Below are 27,981 nucleotides of genomic sequence, written 5' to 3' on the forward strand. Positions count from 1 at the left end.
CGCAGATGTGTGCAGGTTTCCCCACTATGTTTTCGTTCATAATACATATATTTGAAATGTAATTTCGCGCATATTCCGAAAAACTTAGAGATGCGAGTCCGACCTACGACCCTCTACTACGCCCTTCTTTAGGCCATAACTCGAACCATTGGGCTACCACGACTTACGGTATATATGTACCTAGTGAATAATGTTTCGCCATCGTATATGTCGCATTAGTTCGAATTATCTTCCTTTCTCAACTAGCATTTATTATTTATTATTATTATTTACTAAAACTAATTGAGAAAGCAAGCTAAATACCAACTTATCCGACAAAATACAATGTAAAAACCTCATTAGTAGACCTGTAGCTTTATAAGTAGACTAGCGGTTGCTGCGACTCCCTCCGCGTAGTACTCGTTTATCGCTATCCCGCGCGAACTATGCAATTTTCCGGGATAAAAACTATCCTATGTCCTTCCCCGGGACTTGTATACCGTATTTCATCCAAATCATCTGAACGTCCAAACATCTTCACAAACTTTCACATTTATAATATTAGTAGGATATAAAATTTCGAAGACAAAGGAAACAATGACACTGAGACTCAATAAAATATTTATAATTGTTTAAAATGTACACGATAGACAAAATAAACAAACGTCGTCTTTACATACAAGTTTGTCAATTTTGAGACTAAAATAATATCTAGCAAAACTAGCCACTTTAAACTATTTCACCAATATTACAAACATGTGAATAAAGCCGAAAAAAAAACATAAGTAAGATATTATTTGTACAATGAAAGTTATAAATCTGTAATTACTTAATAACTTTGTATGTTGCATAAAATCCATTAAGTTGTAGGAGAATGACGATCATCATCATCATCATCCCAGCCTATATACGTCCCACTGCTGGGCACAGGCCTCCTCTCAGAACAAGAGGGCTTGGGCCATAGTTCCCGCGCGGGCCCAGTGCGGATTGGGAACTTCACACGCACCATTGAATTGCTTCGCAGGTTTGTGCAGGTTTCCTCACGATGTTTTCCTTCACCGCATAGCTCGTGGTAAATTTCAAATGACGATAACACCCTTCAATTTAAACTATCGTTTTTGATCAATTATTGTACTAACATTTTAGCAAATTTAGTCAGTAATTATTTTACCCATTGACTGGCCTTGTGAAACATAATATAACTATCTTACAAAATTTACTCGATTGGCAAGAACTTTCACGAAGAAAAAATGTAGTACAATACACGCTAGGTGTAAAGGCAAACCAATTAAATCGGTACACACGTTCTATGATCAAATACATAGTAGACTGTACATAGCTTAATCTGATTTCTGAACTGTCACATACAGATAGGTACATCAACTACAATGTATTCGAAACTTTAAATTTTTGTAACTATAGAATATTGTTGCTAGTATACAATTAAATATTAATATAGTCACCTCTGAGTGCGATGATTGCCTTGTCCTGAGCAATTCTTATTAGCCTGATAATTCTGTCTAATAATTTAAAAACAAATAAATAAAATATAAAAAATATATATGTTTATTTCCTGTTAGAAATATTTATAGGTATCTGCTTCTTTACAGATTAGAGTAATATAAAAGAAAACTAATATTTACAACTACTTACATTTAAACAAGGATATTTAGACAAAAAAGTACAATTAAAGTAATGTTATGGACATCTGAATATTTAAGATACTAGATACAAATCGTCTATTTACATTTTATACATATTTTACATACATATTTCATACAAAGGCACTCCCATCGTTTACATCGTAATAGGCCAAATTCTATCAGAATCACAAAAATAAAAACAATTCGTTAATTTATTATGCTACTTTATTACAACATGTATAAAATTTTAAAACAGAACACAAAAGACTAGGTCTCTTTAGAGACACATATTATATTATAAGTGAAAGTGTACACTCCGTAACCGATCTACTAACTTCGGAGTTTTGTAAAATTTGGAAATATTTGTTTAGTTACTGGTATGTTACTGTTACTGTTGTCGACTTACCATCGCCACCAGACATAATATACGTATTTATTTGAGACTTACAAGATGTTCAAAAATATGTTCTATGCTGTGTGTGTTGATAACATTCATGAGCTTCTTGTTTGTAATAATATTGCAGATCAAATCACTATTTTTAATAGCAGCTGATCAATTGTTTAATTAAAAATGAAAGGCTAGCACAGCTTACAGCTTCCAAATTATCTACTAGCGAGTCTTCTGAACACGTATAGACAGACTCACAGACAAAGAAACGCTACGGTGACGGAGGTGGCAAACTTGTTTTTTTAAACCTTCATAAGACTACAAAATCACAAACAACGTCTATACGCAATTATGATATATTCTACATAGTCTATAACTAACCTAAACTATTTACAAAATGCTGTCACCCATTGTCGGCATCCATAATAAAGTAATTTTATTAAGTCCTAATATCTTTAGCCAAATCGCCTATAGTATTCCAAACTCAGAAATTCTAAAATAAGAATGATAAAAGCTGGCAGTACAAAATAAATGTTTAACCAAAGTAAACTTGCTTAAAGCACTGGTAAAAATTTTATGAAGTTCTAATTCGAAAATAAAGTTTTTAAACCATTGCGTGATATTTTATTAACCTCTTCACCGCCACAAAATAAACGAAGTGACGTGCTCTGTACGCCACAGAAAAACCAGCGACAAATCAACTTGATTTTTAATTCCATTGTAGAAGGATGAATTTCTACTTCAATGTTGGTCATGGTATAGATGACCGTGGCGTGTGACCGTGTAAGGCATTCCATTGGCTGTCACGACTGGATGACTGGCGGTGAAGTGGTTAATATCTACTTATAAAAATAAGTCACGCTTATTATATTTCTACTTGTAAGAAATTACTTTTATGTTATAAATAATAATGCGGTAATAAGTTCACTTCATCACAGGTTAAAGAGCAGTTCGACAAAGACAAAGACAAGGTAGGTACTGGGAAAAAAGCTAATTTTACATCTTGACGATATGCTATCCCGAATGAAGATAGCGCCAAGTATAGTTGTTGCAAATCACATCTTCAACACAAGAAAGGTTACGCGTATTGAAATTCAAAACGTTTCTTCTGCAAGTAGGCCGCAAAGGGCTCTTTATGTCACTTTTATTTTTAATCGCAACAACTACAAAGAATCGAAAGCAAAAGTCAAAACAGTGTCTTTTCATTGTGAGCCATCCAAACCTACTTTTATTCAGAAAAAAAAAACCATCCAAACTCTAGCGTTTACAAACACGGTCAATAGCCTCATCACTGAGTGAGATCAAGATCACCCTTTACCTTATAAAAAGAGGTATTTTTAAAAACCGCTTGACACGTAAAAACTGGGGATGTTACGGATGTTGAGTTCCGAATCCGACAATAAAAGAAGTCGCAGCGCAGAAACCCCTCTCCCCAATTATATTAACTGTAACTAAAAAATCTGAAAATTGTTATAAACTTTTTTTGACACCGTATTCGGGTTCCGAGAAAGTCACTTCCGTAACATCCTTGGCCAAAATTATACCAATTTCTTAAAATGCCGCCTCTATACTTTAAACGACTTGCTCTGAATCATCTCTCGTATTAGCGACCGTATCGCCAGCAGCCGCCGCCAGAGTCCTATAAAGTTTTAAATTTGATTCCGTGTAGTCCAAAATTTTTCTGCTAGAATGTCTAATATACAGCATCTGCTTGTGGTAAATTTTGAGGGCTCCTTTAATAGTTATATAAGTGAGGCCGCCTAATATGGTCCTGTGAAGGTTATTCTGTATGGAGCGGAAGAAGATTTTGCCTATGATTGTGGATATGGTGGGAAGGAGAAGTGCAGAGCAGAATATCCTTGTGGGAGAGAGATGAGAACTGGAGTTAGCGTTCGGGGAACTGGCCTGCCCGGTAACAATGGCGCCTCGATCGCCTTCCACACTGAAAAAAAGTTTTGACAAATTTAGGTGCGGTCTAGAGTACGATAACATATTGTATCTCGCTTTAACGTAAAACAAAGTCGCATCGAAATCGGTTCACCCGTTGAGAGCTACAATCTCACAAACAACCATACATTGGCGTAAAACTTATAACATCCCTCTTTTTACGTCGGGGGTAGCCTGTCACTGTCAAGTTTTTGACATAAAACGTCGTCAATTGCGTATGTAAAATTCTAGATCCTCGTCCATTTGTTTTCTGCTAATATAATTAATTATATTAATATTTAACTAAGTCTAAAGGTATTAAATTTATAAGAAAACATTTTTTTTGTGGTTGTAAATGCTTCTCTGACATTTTTATTTATACATATTGAAGTTACTGAGTGTCAATTTTACTATAAAAAAACATAATATATGTCTATCAAACTACTTGAAGAGCGACAAGCGAAGGTCGACAGTATTTTAGAAGCTTTTATTTAGTTCCACCTGTCCCGTTGTCTGTCTGTCTGTCTGTCTGTAATTGACTTGAAATTTGATTTATCTACACCCATATAGTAAATCCTCCCAGTAGCGTAACTATAGGATGGCAGGGCTGGCAAAATGCCACGGGCCCCCGACCCAAGGGCCCCAGCCCAAGAGGCCGCGAGCTCAGTTTTTTTTTTACATTGTAGGTACCTGAGTATTTTATTTTACTTAAAATTAAACTAAGTACAACGTGTCGATTTTTACTAACAGGGCCCCATCAAAAGAATTTGCCACGGGCCCCAGATGGTATAGTTACGCCACTGAATCCTCCATTATGCGTTCAAAAACCATAGATAATGAACAGCATTACGACATTGGATTCTATTATGAACACGGCTGTATCGTAATGGGTGTACGATACTACGCCTCGTTTCATAAAACCACACTCGTGTTTTAAGGACTCCTATTACGATACAGTTGCATAAATAACTATTACTTATGTAGATTGCGTGATAATACAATAATCTAGTAGTGACATCATGTAGTCCGGCCAGGATCATCTCCACAGGACGGAACTCTTCAACGGTTAATGGCATCGACTTGAAATTTGATATGCAAATGTAGTTTGGGTGACAATACAAGTACAGTCATTAAAAAGTACAGTCAGCAGAAAAAAAGCTTGTAATATTTAAAAAAAATTTATTTTTTTCTTCTTTCGAAAACTTATTCTTCATTATGTTTTTGTTTCCAATATGAATTTGTCAAACAATACGACAATTGAATGAAAAATCGTGATAGTCACGGTTTGCCTTGTTGGCTCTTACTCCTATTTGATAAGCAGTAGGTATACTTTTCATATAGATAATTCAATTATGTTTATGGGCGGTGGTGATCTCTTACAATCAGGAGACCCACTTGCTCGTTTGCCATCAGTCGAATAAAAAAAATTAACTATTACTTAGGTATTATTGCTATTTGCTAGTGATCGGCCATCGGAAGCATTTTATGTCAATTTGATGACGAAATTATCACATGGACATGAATATTTAATTTCTTGCACAATTTTTTAACCTACTAAAAATGTATGTTTTTTTATTGAGTTACTATCAAGGTTTTAACATTTCTATTACCTAAGATATGATTATGAAGCACAGGCCACTTATAAATATCTATCAACGAAAGGAATCGATTGACAATATTAATTAAACATATAAAATATTAATTACTATAGCAAATTAACTTTAGTTAATTTTTAAGAATGTGTGATTTTATTTTGAACAACACCGACTTATCCATATTAGTCATTACTCTTCATTACGTAGGACGTCAAAGTGACATAAAATTCTTCCGATGGCCCATCACTAATTATTGCCTAGATTCCTGAGTAAAAAAAAAAAACAATTTAGTCATCAGTCAAAAAATTTGGACACGTTTTTTTTCATTTGTCAATCAAACAAAGATGAAGCGCGTCAAAGTTCGGGAGCGGGGGGACCGTCACGTCACTCCTTAGTAAAAAGTGTACAGTCAAGTTCATAAACTTGTGAGCAAAAATTTGATCAAAAATATCTGAACACGACTATTGTTAACGGCGTAGGCACGTGTTCAGATTTTTGATCAAATTTTTGCTCACACGTTTATGAACTCGACTGTACGTAGGTGGGTCAATCAACTTTTTATGTGCTGTTATTCTGTCCCGTAACTCAGGAGACATCAGTGATACACTTGATATTTTTGTGCAATGTATACTTAACAAACTAAATAGAACAAATTAAAACTGTCACAACTCCAAACTTTTAGTGGATTTGCACTAAAAGTTTGAAGATTAAATTTAGATTAAAATTAGAATTATTAAAATTAGATTTAAAGTAACTCAGGACTCAGGAGACGTTACCATGGCAACAAGCGACACTAAAAAATTGATTGGTCCAGAGTTGTGACGTCACACGGAACTTAACCTGCAAGGTATGTCAATATTTTTTTTATAATTGACAAAAGAAAAAGTACGTGTCCAAATATTTTTTTTAAATCTAACTAATGGACTAATTATACATTTTTAGGAATCTAGTTTATTTTACAAAATTAGATATATTTATTATTAAAATGTCACTCACTTTCCAAACGGCAGTATATAGGACAGCGCGGGTATCTTGGCACAGTACTTCCTCAGGAACAGGAGCACGGACTCCTCCCAATTGTACATCTTGGCGCTGATCAGCGTCACCGGAATGGTGGGGAGTAGGACCAGCAGCACCAGCGGGTCGGCCGTCTCCATCATCTCCAGACCCTCGCGGTGCCCCACCACCTAGAAATTGGAAAGTACGGGTTCACTTAACCTCTTCACCGTCACAAAACAAGCAGGTGGCAGGACCTTGTGCAAGGTCCGCCCGGATTGCTACCACCATCTTGCTCGCTAATCCTGCCGTAAAGCAGCAGTGCTTGCACTGTTGTGTTTGGATGTGGAGAAATTACTGGCACTTGAGGTATCCCATCTTAGGCCTCTAGGTTGGCAACGCATCTGCAATACCCCTGGTGTTGCAGATGTTTATGGGCGGTGGTGATCTCTTACCATCAGGAGACCCACTTGCTCGTTTGCCATCCAGTCGAATAAAAAAATAAAAAACAAACGAAGTGACGTGTCCTGTACGCCACGGAAAAAATTGATTTATTTTTAATTCCATTGCAGAAGAATGAATTGCGATTTGAATGTTGGTCATGTATTGGCTCTGTGCACGACATCAGCGCCACCTAGCGTCCGCAAGGTTGTCGACTCGAGGTTCTGGCGTTTTAAAATTAATTGCGACATTGTGACAAAAATCAAACCATTCACGTATTTATAATATAAAATTACTGTGACCGTGATTTGGGTGGACAAAGGGCTGTGAATTCATTTTTGGTCATTAAAATTATATAATGTAAGTAACATTTATTCAAAAAGTGTGTTTTATTTTGGTTATGTCAGAGTTTGTTTACTTCATGTTTAGTCGTACTTTTATTGTAAAACGAAAAGATAAAGCTACTTTAATGGTTTCTTTAAATAATAGTAAACATATATAATTGTTCTTGTATCGCTAGTAATAAATTAAATATCGTTTTCAGATCAAAATACGTATTATTTTGACGACCGGTTTTGTGTGTATTAACTCAATATAAAACTTGTATTTGGTATCTGCTGGACATGTCCGGGATGTAGAGGAATTAAGAACAAAAGAGGGACAGTATTCAATAATTCAAGAAGACAAACATCTATTACTAAAATTGGGCAGTTAAGTCTACACAAATTGCTTTGTTAATGACAGATTCATATGAGTATGACAGATGACAGAGCCTAGATTATTTCTACTTTTGGCCACTATTAGCGCTGCGATAGATTTCATTACCCCCACCTAGTACTTCGCACCCAGACAATAGATGACCGTGGCGTGTGATGCATTCCATTGGCTGTCACGTCTGGATGACTAGGGCGATAAAGAGGTAAACAAGAGTTAAGAAACAACGTAATGACGTACTATTGAATAGGAGAGTAAGTAGATCCCACTTAATATTACAAATGCGAAAGTTTGTAAGTCTGTTTGTTATTTAGTCGATTTAGATGAACCGAGGTATAGGTACAGATTGTTTCGAGTCCCGGGGAAGGACATAGGAAGTTTTTATCTCGGAAAATTGCGTCCGCAGGATAGCATACGAGTAAAACCAATTCCACGCGGACGGAGACGGTGATAACGGCTAGTAAACAAATAAAAAACTGGCCGAAACATAAACTACTCGTAGAAACAGGTCTTCACACTTTTTGTGTGCTCAGTCTAAAAGTCTATTTCTGTGCCGTACCGTTTTCCTTTCAAAATCGTGACCATAAGTGTCAACGACTTAGCCGTGACATACGCTCGCTAACGTGCAGGTCGTGGGTTCAATTAACAAACACGTTTGTAGAATCAGATATTTGCCACCTTTTTGGCTTCATTTAGTAACGCTAAAAGGCGAAGCCGGGTTAAAAACACATAAGGAATTAGGTACAGTATTGTACCTATCTGGTACAGTCAAGTGCAAAGATATTGACACGGCCAAAGTTACAAAAATATGTATACACGTCTTTATGCACTTAACATTAAGGTCGTGTATACGTACATATTTTTGTAACTTTGGCCGTGTCGATATATTTGCACTTGACTGTACTACGTTCATATTTGTACTTACATTAGTGAGATCGGTGGAATTTAGTATCAATATGACTGCAAACTTGTGCTTTTGGCGATCAATCTTTGTTTTTGACAGCTGAGTAGCGTCCATTGCCTTGTTGGACGGAAATAAGAATTCAAATATTGACAGAGATCTGGTAAATGACTTTAAAGAGTCTAAACAAAAGATTAACACGAGTCGTTACCCTTCTTTGTATTTTTGATAATGCCGGGAATACACGTGCCTGTAGCTTGCAATATTTGTAAAAGTAGTGGGCAAACGTATGACTAATTCCAAGCTAAAGACATGTTTAAGCGTGAATTAACACATGACTTCAGGTTACTATGGAAATGTGCAATACGTGTTAGTTTTATTTGGAATTTTTCGAAGTGAATCAAGCCCAAACTTTGGTCAAGACACTTTATAGAACTAACACACAAGAATAAATACGACGGGGCAATACCTCAATTTCCATTGGCGTGAGTCAACATCCTATTGAAAAACGTTGGTCTCTTCGTATCTCATTAATCACCAATTGTTTATCTATTATCTTAACATGAATCACAATTTTGTAGGCCAAAGGATAATCCAATGGCAAAAACGATCTAGGCCGAGCAACGGTCACTAAACAGGTTTCGGATTTCAATAGCGTTTGAGTAAACAATTAGCGCAAATGTGTTGGTATACGAGTACAGACAATTTCTAATTTCACAATATTCGTTACTGAATAAGTACTTAATATAAAAGATGTGAGAGACAGTTAAACCGTTTATTGTAGACAATACAGTTAATAGTAGATTATTGTCGTGGCCTGGAAGTAGGCAATTGCTGGCTGAGTATGAGTATTAAACGGACGAGCTTGCTTATAAAGCTTTTCTCAAAAATGGTGAATAATTCTGAAATAGAATAAACTTTTTCTCAAAATATATTATAACATTTAATTTTATTCCAATATTTTTCTTATGCTTTCCCGCCTTTTTTTCATTAAAAATAAACTGCAGATTTATTTTTCCACCGAAAACACCACAAGCTGTTTCAGACCCAATAGAAAAAGTCCGGAGTTCCAACAAAATATCTGATACCGAGACTTGGCTGTATACGACTTGTGCCAAAATTTCCATGGCCTTTTAAATTTAAAAAAAAATTGTGACTGATTGCAGGCGCGCTAATTCATTATTGTCGAGCTAGCGCGCCTGCAATCTTTTTAACTTTTTAATTTTTCGCTGACCATAAACAATGCACTTCACCTTCTGATATGTAAAGAATAATGTCAACTTTTACGGACATTTTTGAAAAAAAAAAACTTATTCTCGTACAGTCGAGGTTAAAGATATCTTTTCACTTTACTACCTTGCCGCTATCATACTTCACGTCTGAACTTTTGTATAAGAGCGCTTTAACATATAGGCGTTTTTGTCGCGCGACTGAAGCGCTGCACAGATAATCCCTTCACTTTACAGCGGCTGTACCGCCCGCGCTTCACAGTATCTGCCACCGCGAGATCGGAGGGCTGCAGTCGCGCGACCGTCGCGCGACTGTCGCGCTGCAGCTGCGCTACTTAAATATGTATGGATACGAGTCGGGCTACAGTCGCGCGATAAAAACGCCTATATGTGAAATGAAAGCGCTCTAAAACGGTAAGATGGCAAAAGATATCTATGACCTCGACTGTACCAAGATGGAACCTTTTAATAATTTAATTTCACTATAATTTCCGTAACAAAAGTATGGGATGTCAACATGACATTAGTAGACAAAAGTTCCACTCTGGTACATGATTCAGTTTGTTCGACTGTACAGTCGGAGTAAAAAAGGTTCGTCATCTTAAGATCTATTTTCCTTTGCTCAGTATGAGCGATAATCTGCTTTAACAATTGAGTATGACATACTGCATCTAACTGTCAACCTCCCAATACACTACACATAATCTTGTTTAAAGATGACCATAGCAACCCTACTACTACACCTTGGCACTGACAAACACTGACAATTAAATAGAACATTTTTTGATTCGAACTCTTACGACGCTGTTTATTAAAAAGGTTTGGTATTGATATGAAACTAGACATAATATGTTAGAGGTGTATACTATTTTGACCCTTATTATCATGTGAAGTAAGTATAATTTGATATGCCCTTGTCTACTTAGTGCTTTGGTTTCAAAACGTACTAAGAGTCTATGAATGTATAAAGGAATCCATTTAATAACTGACGAAGGTTTTCCTACTCCCACTGTACCTACATGCTAAGTACGAGATGTAGGCCATGATTACCTGTAATGAGTTCTCAATATATTTTCCGTCAACCCGTTATCATGGTAGGTACATGCAACTGCGTCGAAATATTGGGAGCTCATTAAAGATAATGACAGTCTACGTCCTAACAAATAATCATTAAAAACTGTTAAACTGTTTACCTACGACCAATCTAGACAGAAAATTGTACCATTTACCGACTGACTGACTGACTGACTGACAAAACAGAACTGGGCTAACTTTAAACCATGGGAGCTAGAAACTTGAAATTTGGCAGTCATAAGTATAATAATAGAGATGCATGATTTTTTCAAAATGCACTCACTTTAAATTATCTAGAATGATTTTCACTTATTCTTTTCATCCGTTCGTTTTTTGTCTAGTTGATTCATATCCAGTAGACACGAAGAGAAGAGAGCTCATGCTCTATGACATGGCTAACCAAGACTATTTATTGGATTGGTGTCGACACGACTGCTATTATGGCGCATGTAAGGGTCAATCCAGAACATAACTAATCTAACCTTTTTTTTTTCGATGTGAAAATGTTTTAATTTTCTGCCGTCAGAGTGCAGTACTAGCACAAACCGTAAACAGTTTTTTGAGTATCTTAAATTAAGTTTTTTTTTATTCGACTGGATGGCAAACGAGCAAGTGGGTCTCCTGATGCCACTGCCCATAAACATCTGCAACACCAGGGGTATTGCAGATGCGTTGCCAACCTAGAGGCCTAAGATGGGATACGTCAAGTTTTTGGAAATATAGCTCTATCATTACTATCGACGTAAATATCATGTTATTTCGTTACTAATAAATATGGCATGGTTTTCACAGGTACTGATACCCTATTTGGTCATGATCCGTCATGGCGACAAAATATTAAGAGAAAGAGAACTTTCCCTTTACAACGAAGTGCAAAATTCGAACTTCGTGTCTTGCCGCCCCGCTGGCGCTTATATTAAAACGAGAGTGAGAGAGATTTTCGAATTTCGTAGTAGCCCCTCTGACGTTGTCATGGCGGTTTGCGCTAGTTTCCCCCCTGCGCAGAGCCTTGCGTAATATTCCTTCTTTAGAGAGCATACCAACTAAAACACATCGGCCTTTGTCCACAGCCGTTATGGGAGCGTCATGGGATCGCGGACGTTCAACCATGACGTTTCCCAAAACTAACCTAACCCAATCATCGAAAATTTGAGCCAGTATCAATAGGCACTACATTTGACTCTCAAGTTTTCTCGAATGGCCGCGAGAGAGTTTAGGTAAAACTAGGTGTCTCATTCAAATAAAACAAAAACTAATTAAAATTATCAGAAATTTAACACTCAACCGTATGTCTGTAATCATTAGGTACATTACAACCTCAGCACTCAAAAAAACATACAAGCAAAGCAAATTAAATTAGTGACGGTTGTCGTATTTAAAAACCGTTACAAACCGGACTGTATGAGTACATATGCGAAAAATTTGAATAAGTGTACTAAAGTCGGACAAGTGACAGACAATGAGGGCTATCGTTTTTTGTCTCACCAGATGGCGCACTGTTGCGTGAGGTTTTTAAGTATCGCTTTCAGCGTGTGTTTACGGGCGTGAAAACAAAGTTTAGATTAAAATCATATTTAATACACCTTAAAACCGTACCATAAAAATATCGAGCATGCCATAGTGTTGCATAGTCCCCGTTTTGTTCGGAAAAAAGGGAGGACAAAGGTTTCCGAAAGACAAAACTGTCTCAAAACACAGACATTCATTGCCCCGGAAAGCATATTTGCCATAATTAATTTCAGATATTGCAAAATATTCACAAAATTATTCTAATTATAAATAAACCCGCGTAGCTCACCCAAAAACGATGAGATTTGACATTTCGGAGACCTCACACTACACTAGCGCCTCCAGCGGCGAATTCATACGCGATAGCCCTCATTGGATGTCTCAATAACAGAAAACTGTTCTTTTTCATTGCTCTCGAACCTTGGCTATCAGCTCACTTCGTTTAACCATAGACCAAATATTATTATAATCCTACCTATTTTCTTTTAAATCACATTTATCTAAAACACCATTATTATCACTATTGTAGCAATACACAGATTATCCCCTAACATACCTAGGATACAGACATACTCCGAGCATAGTCCTTTCCATTCAAGATCAGATTTGTCTCATTCTTTTCTGAAGTGTCAATCTGAGTTTTTTCTTTCAGGTCAATGTTCGATTATCTGGATGGATAACAAAGAAACTCCCACTCACTATTTATAACTAATGTATAGCTGCGGCTTCAGCCTGGTGGAATAATTAATAAGTTTTAGCCAAAGAAAAAAAATCTTTTCTGCTGGCTATACTGTTTGCTAACTGTACTTGTATTGTCATCTATCCGACCTACGAGTACCTATGTATGCAAACCTCAGATAAATCCACAGGAAATATGTTAACTTCGACGACCCACATTTTGATCCACTCATACTAACACGGCAAGTTAAATAAAAGCCTGTAATGTAATGACATAATTGGAAAAGTTGAAACCCCCCCCCCGACACTGTCATTTCAAAATTCAATATCACGGTATTTGACCACTGTTGAATTTACCATATCCTGTATATTATTATAAAAATATAGATAAATATACAGACAATGTTTAGCGAAGAGAAAAATTAAGTCGCTTGAAAATTGTATTTATAGCGATTTTTTGAAAATTCTGTTTTTTTTTTTTTTTTATGCGACTGGATGGCAAACGAGCAAGTGGGTCTCCTGCCTGATGGTAAGAGATCACCACCGCCCATAAACATCCGCAACACCAGGGGTATTGCAGATGCGTTACCAACCTAGAGGCCTAAGATGGGATACCTCAAGTGCAGTAATTTCACCGGCTGTCTTACTCTCCCACGCCGAAACACAACAATGCAAGCACTGCTGCTTCACGGCAGGATTATCGAGTAAGATGGTGGTAACAATCCGGGCGGACCTTGCACAAGGTCCTACCACCTGCAAAATATCCTGTATATCTGTCTCTTTCTAAAACGCTTTTATCTATGCAGCAAGTATGGCGCTACTTGTGTGTGACGTTACATGCAAGTAAGTCTTTGTCTTTCTCTGTCAAATCTTGAATTTCAAACCTTTATAACTGTTATATTTAAAGATAGCTTGAAAATTGTTTTTCTGGTCGATAACAATCATGCTTGATAGCTTTAATTTATAAAATGAATAAAAAATGGTCAAATACCGTATTAAGTGTGCCAAGTTCCAAATCCGCACTGTACCAGGGTAGGAACTACGGCCCAAGCCCTCTCATTCTGCGAGGTTTGTGCCCAGCAGTGTGGCAGCATACAGGGTGGAAAGATCGAATGCCACATGGATGGCAACTACCTTAAATATTAGGAATAGCACATTCTGGGTAAAGAAGATTTTCCTTTATTTTCAAAAACATTAAAAAAAATGCAGTAGGTATTTATTATTTTTGGATTTTTGAAAATCAAATCCACCGTGACAAACAATTAACAGAGTCGGATCTACAATTATTGTGCCAAAGTCAAATATACTGTTTTTATAATGACTTTGACGTAATAATCGTAAAATGGCCAAATTGTAGATTCGACTCTGTTATCCATAAAAAGTAGTATACCTAGTTCCGTCCATGTTCCGTGGCGGGTGAAAAAAATTAACACGTAAATGTTAATTATCTATCATGGTCTTTTGTTATTTTTGATTGTGCATGTTATTCGCTGTCAAATGAACCTTATCAGTAAACCTTACGATCTGCATCATAAAATACGGCATTTTATTTTTGTCGCATTTGACGGGTTCGAGTCCCGATTAAGACAGACGAGAATTTATTGTTTTTAAAAATAAAGGAAAGTATTATTTACAATGTGCTATTTAAGGTAGGTAGTTGCCACTGCCATCCATGGGGCATTCGATCTTTCCACCCTGTATATACTTACTTATAGGCTGTGATAATAGCCAAGGCAGACTCACCTGCATGACAGTAACAGCGCCGTATGTGATCGCGATCCAATATATGGAGCCCAACAGCACGCCGCCAGCGATGAACGGGCATATCTTGTGCGTGATCTCCTCCATCGCATCAAGCAGCGCCACGAAAGCCCCCATCGAAGGAAACACCACTATGTACTCCGCCTTGCACTGGGGACACAGAACCTTCCTAGTTATGTTGCCACGTTGTTTCTCGTCGACCCACCGTTGGAGGCAGCTTTGGTGGACCTGGAACAACAAGTTGCTGTTAATTACAAGGCAAATTTTCAGAGAAGCCTTAATATAAACGCGAAGCGAAGTAGCTGTCTGTTTGCATGTTAACTCTTCACGCTTAAACCGCTGCACCGATATCGATAACATTTTGTATTGAAGATAATATGAAACCCTGGGAAGGACATGGGATAGAGGTAATTTTTATCCCAGAAAATGCAGTTTCCGCAGGATACCGATGAACTAATTCTTCGCATCGCGGGCAACACGTACTAGGTACAGTCAACAGCAAAAACATTGATACGGGCAAAGTTACAAAAATATGTATACAGGCCTTTATTGACTTGACATTAAAGTCGTGTAATACATATTTTTGTAACTTTGGCCGTATCGATATCTTTATAGTCGACTGTACATGAAGTTTAAAAATAATAAGAGATAAAACACGATGGTCATTTGAGACACTTAAGCAATTTTCTCAGAAATTTACAGGATTGTTAAATAATAAACCTAACCAAACATAAAATAAATAAATTCACCGAGAATTATGTTATACCTATGATAAATGAAATGACAGTAACATCCCGTCCATTATTGTTTTTGAACTTTATTTATCTTGACACATTCCCGATGACGACACAACGAAGTTAAATAATGTAAGAAATGAAAAAAAAAAACCTTAACCAAATGTAACTTTCTCCCATTTAACATTAACTTGCGTATGGACATTTGAAATACCTATACCTTAAAATAAATAAATACCTTATATTTTGCCTACTTTACGGCGGTCATGACCCCGTGAACGAATGAATGAAAGCTTGTGGTTCATGGACACTTTTAATATTTATTTAAAACCAACAGCATCAAATTTTAACAAAATTTGAATGAAAAGAATAGTTTTCAATCTTCGGTATTTCAATAAAGAAAGAAAGAAAGAAAATATATTTATTTGGTCACATTAATACATACCAAAAACAAACAAAGCAAAAGCGAAAAGAGCAAAATGGACACAAAAAGGGAATCTGGCTCAGCACGATGTCGGGAATTGCTTCGCAACGCTGATATTCTGCCAGAACCTTAACCTTAAGGGTTACTAAATCTAAACTTAACCTAAAACACTTATCAACAATGCGGGACAGAAAGGGATCGGAATATAGAATTTAAACATATTATTTGAAATAAGTTTAAAACCGGTTCCGGGGGTTTAACATGTTCAGTCGAAATTTCCAACAATAACAAATAAGCAGGAATGCAATAAAATTTATGTAATCTGATAGATAATACCTCTAGTCAGTGAACACATGTTAATGAAACCTTTGTACAGTGATAAAAATAGGTCAGCGTAGGTTACAATAGCAGAGTTAATCTAAGTTAAAAGAGTCGACCTCCGTGCCCCGGATGAACTAAAGATGCGCTTTGTCAATTATACGAAAAAATAGGTATGAAGATTTGGCCAGTTGAAATTCCGTGTGACGCTGCCGTCACCCCGTGCGACACAGCAGGGCTACTACGAAACTCGAAGTTCGTATCGTGCGGGGACCCTCTGACACTTATACTGTATAATATGGGAGCGAGAGGGACGGTACGATATGAACTTCGAGTTTGCAGGTGGTAGGACCTTGTGCAAGGTCCGCCCGGATTGCTACCACCATCTTGCTCGCTAATCCTGCCGTGAAGCAGCAGTGCTTGCACTGATGTGTTTCGGCGTGGAGAGTAAGACAGCCGGTGAAATTACTGACACTTGAGGTATTCCATCTTAGGTTAGGCCTCTAGGTTAGCAACGCATCTCTGAAATACCCCTGGTGTTGCAGATGTTTATAGGCGGTGGTAATCTCTTACCAACACGAGACCCACTTGCTCGTTTGCCTTCCAGTCGAATAAAAAAAAAGTTCGAGTTTCGTAGTAGTAGTAGCCCTGCTGCACGGCGTTGACGTCAGGGGCGCCCACTCCCGAACTTTGACGCGCTCCATCTTTGACTACGTTTCCACCTGAGATGTGCGAGGAATGTTTTTAATGAACCAATAGAAACACTTCATTTACCTATCCTCGCACAGCACTGCTCTAGTGGAAACAACTATTGGTTCATGAAGAACACATTCCTGGCAACACATTCTCACACATCTCTGGTTGAAACGCAGCCTAAGCAATAGGGATGTTGACACCATTAAAAAATAACGCTTTATTTTAGCCCTGAAAACCAGGTTAATTTTCGATTAACTGCAAAATTCGATTTTTTGTTGCTTTAAAACAAATAAATAGTTAGTTGATTGAGTGTGCAAACAAGTGACGTCATAAGTTGCTATATTTCCATTCAAACTCTATGGGAGAATTGTGTTTTGACAGCTCATAAAAAGTACGTCAATTGATTGGTCGTGTCAACATCCCTATCAAAGAGCATATATAACCACTACGTTTTTTTTCCCTATCACCCGCGACCAAGGTAGGTAGGTCGCGGGTGAGCAAAGTAAAACGCCTGATTCATAAAATTATTTAAAATTTGACATCTCTGAGTGAGGCAGTTAATAGGTTATCTAATATATAAACTGTATATCCTGAACACCTGTGTTTAATCAACTGTATCTACATACCTCGCCCGAAGAGATTGCTTGCGAACAGCGTGTATCAAAAACAAAGAATTGAATCTTTTAAATGGCGAATTAGTCCACCAAATTAAATAATTTTGATAAATGAGCAGATAATTACATGTTATCTATTGATAGCTGTCCTCCGCTGTGATAATATTCAGACTTAATGAAACAATCGGTTTTGATAAGTTTTAAGGATAATTAGTCATACTGTTTGGTTTGTTGATAATGCCACATAATATTATTGTAGAGCCTAACACATCATGAAAATCAACGGTACCTAAATAACTGAACAGAACTAGTCATTAATAATAATAAAATAATAATCTCCCGGCCGTATTCGGCTACAGTGACTACTTCCTACTGCTGAGAGCGGCGCTGGTGTGCTCTCAGGTGACTGACGTATCCGATCTTGGCAGTGAATGTGCGACTGCAGTCACTGCACGTCAGCACTCCTCCGACGTAATTGTAGAATATGGCCGCAGGTGGTCTGGCCTTAAGCTCGTCTCGCTTCGCATCGAGCTCGCTCCGTCGCCTTGCCTCAAACTCGCTCACCCTTACATGCACGGCATAGTCATTAATAACGTCATGATAAATCTTAATCTCCCCGAATTCTCAGCATACCTCGGCAACCATCAGTCGCGAGTGCATTTATTACGTACCTTAATATGGCACAACGATATAAAAACAGTATTGTTCGGTGTACTGATGTTTAAAGTCATCTAATATAATATAATAAAAACGTATCTAATTTATAGGTAACAAATATACGTAGTAATTAAGCCAAATAAAACCGTTTAAAACATACTTCATACGTTTTGTGGTTTATTATAATAACGTTAAATGCATTTTTGTTAAACACTACTTAGTCCATCTTTAAATCTCCCCTAATCCTTTCCGTACTTTAAATTTCATGTGACATTATCAAATCAAATACATAACTGAAGAGTGACAGTTAGGGCCCTCGCCCACGGCGACTTTTCGTAGCGATGCTGTCGCGCGTTTTGTAAATTCTCGACAGCATCGCTACGCTACTAACGCGCGTTAAGGTGATTTTCCACCGGCGAGGCGAGACCACAGAATAAGTACAAGGCGAGACGAGACGAGGCGAGACGATAATTGAAATTTGTATGACGGCGCCCGCGGCGGTTCGCGGCGGCACGCGGCGGGCGCGCGAGAATGCATACAATTTCAATTCTCGTCTCGCCTCGTCTCGTCTTGCCTCGCCGGTGGAAAATCACCATTATAGGCAAACCGCGTAACTGAGTCCTCGCCTGCGCGGTACAGGGGCGCGTGGGTAGGACGACAAAGGGGACTGAAGGAGGTGCGGGCGGCAGGCGCTTCTTAGCACAGCTCATTCCGGTTGCCGCCCGCACCTCCTTCAGTCCCCTTTGTCGTCCTACCCCCGCGCCCCTGTACCGCGCAGGCGAGGACTCAGTTACGCGGTTTGCCTATAGTCGCATTGGCAACGCGCTACAGAAGCGATGCCAACGCGCTACAGCATCGCGACTGCAGGGCTACTACGAAACTCGAAACTCGAAGTTCGTGTCGTGCGGTCCCTCTGACACTTATACTATTTAATACGAGAGCGAGAGGGACCGCACGACACGAACTTCGAGTTTCGGGTTTCGTAGTAGCCCTGCTGTATCGATGCAAACCCGCGACGGTTTCGGACGACATCGTGGAGAGAACGGAGGGAGGGTGTGAAGGGAGGGAGGGTGAAGCGCGACAGACAGTAGCACCTTTGCGAAAGTAAAGCACTCACATGCAATGCATGAATGTCAGACCTTTTCCCAATTCGCCATACCTCATAACAAAGGCTTTAAGCTGTTGATTCCATTCTTCTCAAATCTCTCACAATCAAAAATCATATTTACATTTACATATGAGAGTACAAAAAATAAAGTAAATATAAGTATGTTTTCACTCAATGTTATTTGTTTATGTGACAAAGATAACCTCTAAGTCTAATACATTGAACCCAATAAGAAAAGTGACAGATGAACAGTCTGATAACAGATCAAGGTAGATACAATTGACTTCTAGAGGTCATTAGTCATAGCATTACTTACTCAAGAAAAGGCCAGCAAAAGAGAGGTAGACCACAAAAAATATGGGATGTTGGGTTGCTGGCAGAACTTGGAATAGGATAGAGAGAAATAGACATGAATGTTGAAAGTTAGAGGAGGCCTAGGCCTATGCCAGACCTACAAAAGAGGAGCAAAGCACAAATAATGGAATTCTAAAACATTCTAGAAGCCGTGGTGGCCTAGTGGTTTCACCTATCGTCTCACAAGCAGAGGATTGTGGGTTCAAACCCCGGCTTGCACCTCTGAATTTTTCGAAATTCATGTGCGGAATTACATTTGAAATTTACCACGAGCTTTGCGGTGAAGGAAAACATCGTGAGGAAACCTGCACAGACCTGCGAAGCAATTCAATGGTGCGTCGTGAAGTTCCCAATCCGCACTGGGTCCGCGTGGGAACTATGGCCCAAGCCCTCTTGTTCTGGGATGCAGCCAGCAGTGGGACGTATATAGGCTGGGGTGATGATGATGATGACTCAAATTCTGGAAAAGGCTTAATCCATACTTCCATACTAATATTATAAATGCGAAAGTGTGTGTGTTTGTATGTTTGTCCATCTATCACGTCGAAACGGAGCGACGGATCGACGTGATTTTTGACGTGATAGAGATAGTTTATGGGCCAGAGAGTGACATAGGCTACTTTTTATCCTGGAAAAACGCACAGTTCCCGAGGGAACAGCGCGCAGCGATAACCGAATTCCACACAGACGAAGCCGCGGGCAAAAGCTAGTATTATATATTGATAAACACTGAACTGAAGATGATTTTCATATTAATGAAAGGATTACAATAAAGCTGCTTAAAAAAAAATGTTAGGTGCTAAAAGTAACAGGGTTCATCTAAATATTATTACCTAGAAAAACATAGTAGCCTATAATTATAAAGCCTAGAATTTGCAGTACCCAGGACTTCAAAAGCAGAGGCTTATTGGTTCATGTACAAAGGCTGAGAAAGATTGAATCTTTACTTAAATATATTTAAAAGAAACATCACAAATTAATTAACAATATACAGCTACAAACAAATATCAACTTTCAAGGCAATCAGGCCAATAGAAGTGGGTGGAAATTTACTTGCATCATTTCACCATACATACATCATATATCCAAGGGGTCATCCATAAAAAATTACATCACACATATAAAGGGGTCAGGGGTATGTGACACAGGAACATAATAATTGTAATTTTCTTAGCAATATGGTGTGACAAGGGGGAGGGTGAGGGGTCTATATACTTTATGACTGGCCCCTAGAGAAGTTTTGGTGGTAAAAATATTTCCCTTTAGTATTTATTCATAGGCCTCCTCTCAGAATGAAAGGATTTGGGCCGTAATTCAAATGCAGACCCAGTGTCGATTGGGAACTTCAAACACACCATTGAATCACTTCACATTGTTTATTTCACCATAAAACTTGCGGTAAATTTTGAAAAAGTCAGAGATCCAAGCCAGAGTTTAAACCCATGATCCTCTCCTTGAGGTCAAAACACTAAGTCACAGTGGCTTTTCTTTTATAAATTTAGGTAGCCTTTTAAATAAATAATCTCACAGACACTGACTGAACCTGTTGTAAAAATGTCGGCTGGGTCAAAATTCTTTTTGTTGTCTTGTTTACTAATAAATGAAAATACTAATAATTTAGTGATTTCCCTTGTACCAAAACTGTCTCTGGATGCAAAGGCCTATCTAATGAACTGAATTCATTTGTTTATATTCTAATAAGACATAAATACATAGACATAAGACATTTTGACATAAGTTACCAGAAAAAAATAATGAAAAGAATTGAGTTAATTACACTGGTATGTCGAAAATAAAAACTGAGACATGGTTTTCATGGGACTCCCGTAAAAGTAACAAATTTGGAGTTGAAATAAAAAATACAAAAAGACTCCAAAAACCAATCATACATTTTGGTATTTAAAAGGTCACTGAAAGCTTTGCATAATAGAATGAAAACATAAACAAATTACCCTAACTTGTAAACTGTAACTTAAAAGTAATGAAGTTTATACCTTATAGTGAAATATCAAAATTTTCTACACTTTTGAACTATATCCCTGTTTTTACTTATAGGAGCATTGTACCTAGCATAACCTATATATATATATTTTATCAATTCATTTGCACTTTAGCTGTCATTAAACCAATATAAATCATTAAAACTGTGTCAATGCCATGACAAGACACACTTCAGTACACAAAACACTAAATAGTAAAAAAAATAGTAATCAAAATTCCCAGGCTCAAGTTATTTACATAGAGCTCAGCAGTGAACTTTCTCTTACAAATAATTTCAAGTTTGACGTCACGGTCCAAGCACTTAATTATCTCTATCTTACCCATTTTGTGGTTCCTTTGCATTTACAGGGTTGAACCCATGCCGCGAGACGATCGTCAGCCTCTGTGGCGAAGCAAACCCAACAAGACTTCGCATTCTCGTCCTCTGCCCCGTGCATGACCAACGAATTACCACTAGAACTTCGTGGAACCTCGGAAGGTAATCTCTCCTCGACAGACATTGTTAAACTGCGTCTTTTACAAATAAACAATCAAAAAGTTTAGACAACTAAAGCACGAGTTTACTGCGCCGCGAGATAAACGCAATTGGTAGTACACTGAATAACAAAAACAAAACTGTAATATTTTCCCTCGAAACGATGAAAATATTTTTGTCAAACGTCTGAAGGAAGGAAATGTCCTTTGCGCAAGTTGCTATTTCAACGCAACGTCAGTAATCGAATGAATGAAAGAAAAGAATAGAATGAGCGAACGATGCCTGCAGGGCTACTTAGAAACTCGAAACTCGAAGTTCGTATCGTACCGTCCCTCTCGCTCTCGTATTAAATAGTGTAAGCGTCAGCGGGATGGCAACATACGAAGTTCGAGTTTCAAGTTGCGTAGTAGCCCAGCTGTGCCTGAGCTGAGTTTACGAATGAATGATGTAGTTCGAAAATGACAGCAGGGCTACTATGAAACTCGAAACTCGAAGTTCGTATCGTACCGTCCCGCTCGCTCTCGTATTAAGTAGTATAAGTGTCACCGCACTGTGGACCGCACGACACGAACTTCGAGTTTCAAGTTTCGTAGTAGCCCTGCTGAGAGTGTTGTAAGTATATTTTTTTTCCGAGTTTCGATACTTTTCAAACAGTCAACTACTTAAATAAACAAACATTTTTTCTTCAAGCTTTAAAAAAAACGCTGGGCTTATAACCACTAAATTTCATAACACCTTATTCACTAATACCCCTAATTTTTAAATTACCATGGGCTCATAATACCTTAATGTCAAATTGTCTCTTGTAAATGAACGAAATTCATTATGACTTTGACTTAAAATTAAAACGTCATATTCTCTAAATACCTTGATGTTAATTCAAATACCGAATGACAGAAATGACAAAATATTAAAACAACTCAAACTGAAAACACCATAAGGCAAAATGCCCAATTTTTTTTCACGGGTGGTGTTTGAGAAATTTGATGTTGATTATTGAATTTTAGTATAGTTCCTGTTCAACGTACAAATTTAGGTCTTTTAACTTTTGGTTGTTTTAAGCATATGTTGTTTTGCCATGAAAGTGATTTTTGAAGTTTAGGTATTATGAGACTAAGGTATTTGAAATTCAGCCATTTTCAGTTCCAGTGTTATAAGAAAACAAAATTAGGCATTCTGCAATTTAGGTATTTAGAGACCAAGAAGTTTTGAGATCTGGGAATATTGATAAAAAGGTAAAATGCAATTTAGAAGTTATAAGCCCAAAGCAAAAAAACGGTCACAGGTGTGTGTTGGTTTTCTCACAATATTTTCCTTTATCGTTAAGCTAATGATAAATTTCAAATGTACCTAATTTCGCACAGAAGTTCCGAAAAATTCAAGGTGCGGGCTTGGTCTGGAACCCACGATTCTGTCCTTTAGAAGCAATTTAGATTTAGAAAAGATTTAGAAAGATTTAGAAATATCGACTTGTAATTAATTAGGCACGTATAATGAATAACTCTAATATTATTGGTTAAAGAGAATATGAGTAACTGTCCACTTCATTAATCACTTATGATTTTAATCGGGAATAATGATAGCAGACCAGCAAAAAAATTTTGTTCAGACAAGCTTTGAAAAATCTGGGCAGGCAAAGGGAAATTACATTATAATGTTAAAGTTTTGATGTATTTTGCATGAAAATAAATAATTTCAGGCTGCAGGTGGTAGGACCTTGTGCAAGGTCCGCCCGGATTGCTACCACCATCTTGCTCGCTAATCCTGCCGTGAAGCAGCAATGCTTGCACTGTTGTGTTTCGGCGTGGAGAGTAAGACAGCCGGTGAAATTACTGGCACTTGAGGTATCCCATCTTAGGCCTCTAGGTTGGCAACGCATCTGAAATACCCCTGGTGTTTGCAGATGTTTATGGGCGGTGGTGATCTCTTACCATCAGGAGACCCACTTGCTCGTTTGCCATCCAGTCAAATAATAAAAAAAATACAAGTATTCTTGAATGAATTCCTTGCAACCCTAACTTACTCATTCAAAATAATGTTGCAATGGGCTTCATCTATCTATGATGCAAGCTTTATTCTATGATTCACGATTTATTCTTATTATACATATTTCTGAACCTAAAAAAACTGTTTTTTATGTTCGTGATATTTGATTCCACTGGAAAATATATTTTTTTTTTTTTTACACCAGTGCACACCTATGAACTGTCAAACTGACGTCACGTCACACAGCTTACTTGTCAAATCTGTCAAAAGATGGTCGGACACGGGGTGTGATAGTCGAGGAAAGTTTGAATTAAATATATTTAAATCCTATTAGACGCTCTTTATTGTATAAACTTGTGGTGGTAGACAATCGGAGTTTTGTTTATTGCGTGGGAGCTGCAGTGGCGATAAATATAATCAACAATGTAAGTGAAGATTTGTATTAATACTTATATTCCTTGATATCCGTGCTATGCATACCTGTATGCACGTTGCACAATTGCTTTTATGGAGAAAAGGTTAGACAAAGCTCATTACTGTGTTATTGGCTCCATAGTCTCAGATAAAAACTACTTAATATAATTTTAATACATTACTTGTTAATTGATTTTCGCATTTTGTTGAAACAAGACAGGTCGTTTACATAACGAGATTGTCTGAAGTTTTAAAGTCAAAAGTTAAAAACTTGGAGGTCAAACTTGCAATTATGAAATCAGAAATTGGAATTGGTTGTCTGGAAGAGATCGCTTTTTAGCGATAAGACTGCCTATTGTCTACCTGTGTTTTTTTTTGTAATGTCTGTACGCTTTTGGTGATCAATAAAGAGTATTTTGTATTGTATTGTATTGTATTATGAGGTTACTTGTTGTTTTAGGGCATGTAAACAGGTTTGTAAAGTTAAATTAATTTGTTTGCGGGTTTGTGATATACTTTCTGCTACATTTAATAGTTCCTTGTACAGTACTTTTTTGCCAATATATGGTTAGTATTATTTTAATCAATGTCTTAAAGTGTGACATTATGATTGACTTTTCAAGTCGTTGTTTTAATATGTCTGCAATGGTACAGGTAGGTTCACAAGAGCTGGCACGAATGGATTGAACAAAAGTAATGTTCCTTAGACATTTTTGTTGTAAAATGACAGATTCACGACATTTTCATATTTGTGTGAAGTGTATTCAAACAGGTAACATACAGATAGCTACTTTCATTCAATCATTCAATGCATTTGTGCCAGCTCTTGTGAATCAACCTGTATATAATTATAAGACAGTTAAGTTATTGACACTCATTCAGTTATAGCATGGTACCTACATCTGCAATCAGCAAACCAATTCAAGGTCTATACCAGGCCATAAAATACAAAAAAAATATCTAAGTTTTGTTTAGTCATTACTTTACTATGTTATAGTAAAGTATGCTAAATTGTAGAGATTGAGATTATTAGGAACTAAGATTCATAGCATTTTGCAGCAGTCAGTCTTAACTAAATAAATGAACTAAAACAATTACTTTGCTCTGATTTAGCTCTGTTTTAGTTCATTGATATGGACCTCCGCAAAGTAGCGCTTGGTTAAATGAATTATTTAATTAAATAAATAAAGAATTGCACTGGCATTGGCTTTTATACTCTTATTCTTACTTGTCATCAAATTATTATTTCAATGGATTCAATAAAGCTTTTTAAATATACTTGGTATGAATAAAAAATAAGTACCTATATAGGTACTTATTTTTTATTACATATTGAGCATATTTATGCTCATTATGTAATGGAAGTAAATGCATTGGATTGTTTATTATAATAAATCAAGATTGATATTTTTTTTCATCTCCATTTCTACCCTGGTAAGGTATATAACATCCCATTAGAACTTCTTTATTGACATTAAGATATTCTTAACATCACCACCCCATCTAACTTGTCAAAATTTTAATGGGAACTTATAGAATAGAACTCTTAAAATAATAACTTTTCACCGATTTGCAGTGGCCTGGCATATTACTATCACACCCAAGACATGATGACATGATACCTTCCACCTTGCTGATTAGCAGGAAAAGCTGCAATTTGCTTTGTCACTTATTGAATCCCTCTCAAACTAATTATGTATTTTACTATGCCATCTGTCTTGCTTTCGACCTGCTTTTGATGTTCCACAGTCTCACACAGAAATTGTTCTGAATGACACTAAGAAGGGAACATCCAAGCAATAAGCAAGAAAACTGTGTGCAATCAGTTCTTATGATGGCTTGGACCATTAGTTCTTGCACAACTCCCCCCTAAGGATACAAATACGTGTATCTAAGCACGCGGATCAAGTGACCTCCGCGACCGAACATTCGCTGGCACCTGATAGCCTTGACTGTAACCCCTCCCCCTCATCGCCGCCATTACGGACTTACGAACACCAACCAGCCAGTCTCATACCGCGCGAGTACAGAACGTACGTTCCCGCGCTTTTTGAACCGTCGAACGCGAGGTTCTTTATGGTGACACTTTCACTCACTCCTGTTCAATTGCATCATAGTTGAGATACGAGTATTTTTAGCGGTAGGTAAGGTTTATCACGTGTTGTAATGTACTAATAAGACGTATTCTGCGGTCTCGCTCACATGATTTTTCTCACGCTCTCGCTTGGGATTTTTGCGAGGTGTAGCTAGGTTACCTAACAAACATTCTATTATTTGCGTTTTCGTATTTGCGACTTATAAATAACTTTTCATGGGTAGGTAGGTCATGAGATTAGTCGCTGAGAATATAATACAATTATATTTTAACTTATAAGTACCTAGGTATTTACTTTAAGAGAACGCGTGCGAATATATTCTATACCTACAAATACCTATGTAACTTACGTTCATCACGTGGATTTAATATCTTGAATCAGTGTGCAATCAAATAGCTACCTACTAACATATCGTCATTCAAATATTTGTTCCAACTGTAGGTAATTTGTTTAATGCTTCGTAATATATTTGTGTGCGTGCGTGCGTCCGGACTGTTCGTATCGTAGCTGTATCTCAACACGCGGTATACTTTGTCCAAAATTTATCGAAAATAAAAAAAAAATGTGAAAAAGGCAGAAAGCAACAAAACGAATTATCATACTCATTGGTTTGTACATACGGCATACCTGAACTTTACCATGAAGGGCCTTATCACAGATGCGAATGCGATATGCGGGCGAGTACAAAGCGAGGCGAGCGCGTAACGATTTCGCCGCGAGCGCGCAACGGTGTCGCATTATTTTTGTTTACGAGAGTCTACAATATGGCTTGTCAGTATTGTGATATGGCGTTTTGGCGCTATACGCAGCTAACTCGCTGCACGCTCTCGTAGCGAAATTAAGCGAACTCGCTGTGCGCTCGCCTCACTTTCAACTCGCCCGCAAATCGCAAGTGTGATACTTAAGGCCCTAATTTTTAAACTACGAAAAGATGCTGAACCACACACAGCTGAACTTACAAGAAATGGGGGATTACTGGGGGTGTTATGCTGCGCGTCCGTCCACTGCATCGGAATCGGAGCGTACGCGCTGTATATGGCGCAGATATATTTGCGCCAAAGAAATCTCCATCTCCAGAAATCCATTCGCTTCGTACGGTGCGTACGCTCCGATTCCGATGCAGTATGCAGTGGACGCGCAACTTTAGTGTGCAACTTTGTTTTTAGTTGCCAACCTAACGATATTTTCTCAATCTCGACCCGAGGTCACCTTGTCTGCGATAGCGGCATCATTAAAATTGTTTAAAGAAAGAAAGAAGGAGAGAAAACCT

At 37.6% G+C, this 27,981-nt stretch overlaps 2 protein-coding genes across 5 annotated transcripts in view; one reads left to right on the forward strand and one right to left on the reverse strand.

Annotated features, from left to right (window-relative positions):
* Positions 1 to 583: 583 nt before the first annotated feature.
* LOC141442080 (E3 ubiquitin-protein ligase MARCHF5) lies at positions 584 to 22,504 on the reverse strand. Its single transcript, XM_074106990.1, has 4 exons — positions 22,061 to 22,504; positions 14,817 to 15,062; positions 6,528 to 6,718; positions 584 to 3,952 (listed from the first exon to the last, which is right to left on the reverse strand). The coding sequence occupies exons 1-4, from the start codon at positions 22,238 to 22,240 to the stop codon at positions 3,583 to 3,585; spliced, it is 987 nt and encodes a 328-aa protein (XP_073963091.1). The 5' UTR covers positions 22,241 to 22,504; the 3' UTR covers positions 584 to 3,582.
* Positions 22,505 to 24,471: 1,967 nt separating this feature from the next.
* The window catches only part of LOC141442389 (ileal sodium/bile acid cotransporter-like), a 39,971-nt gene continuing 36,461 nt past the window's right edge, over positions 24,472 to 27,981 (forward strand). For 2 of the 4 annotated variants that reach the window (XM_074107355.1, XM_074107361.1), the window contains exon 1: positions 24,472 to 24,626. The gene's annotated coding sequence lies outside the window, so the exon portion shown is untranslated. Of the gene's footprint in view, positions 24,627 to 26,634; positions 26,760 to 27,981 lie in introns of those variants that run through there. The other 2 variants (XM_074107360.1, XM_074107356.1) reach the window with 2 other exon arrangements.

Source organism: Choristoneura fumiferana, chromosome 25, assembly GCF_025370935.1.
Source record: "Choristoneura fumiferana chromosome 25, NRCan_CFum_1, whole genome shotgun sequence".
Lineage (NCBI taxonomy): Eukaryota > Metazoa > Arthropoda > Insecta > Lepidoptera > Tortricidae > Choristoneura > Choristoneura fumiferana.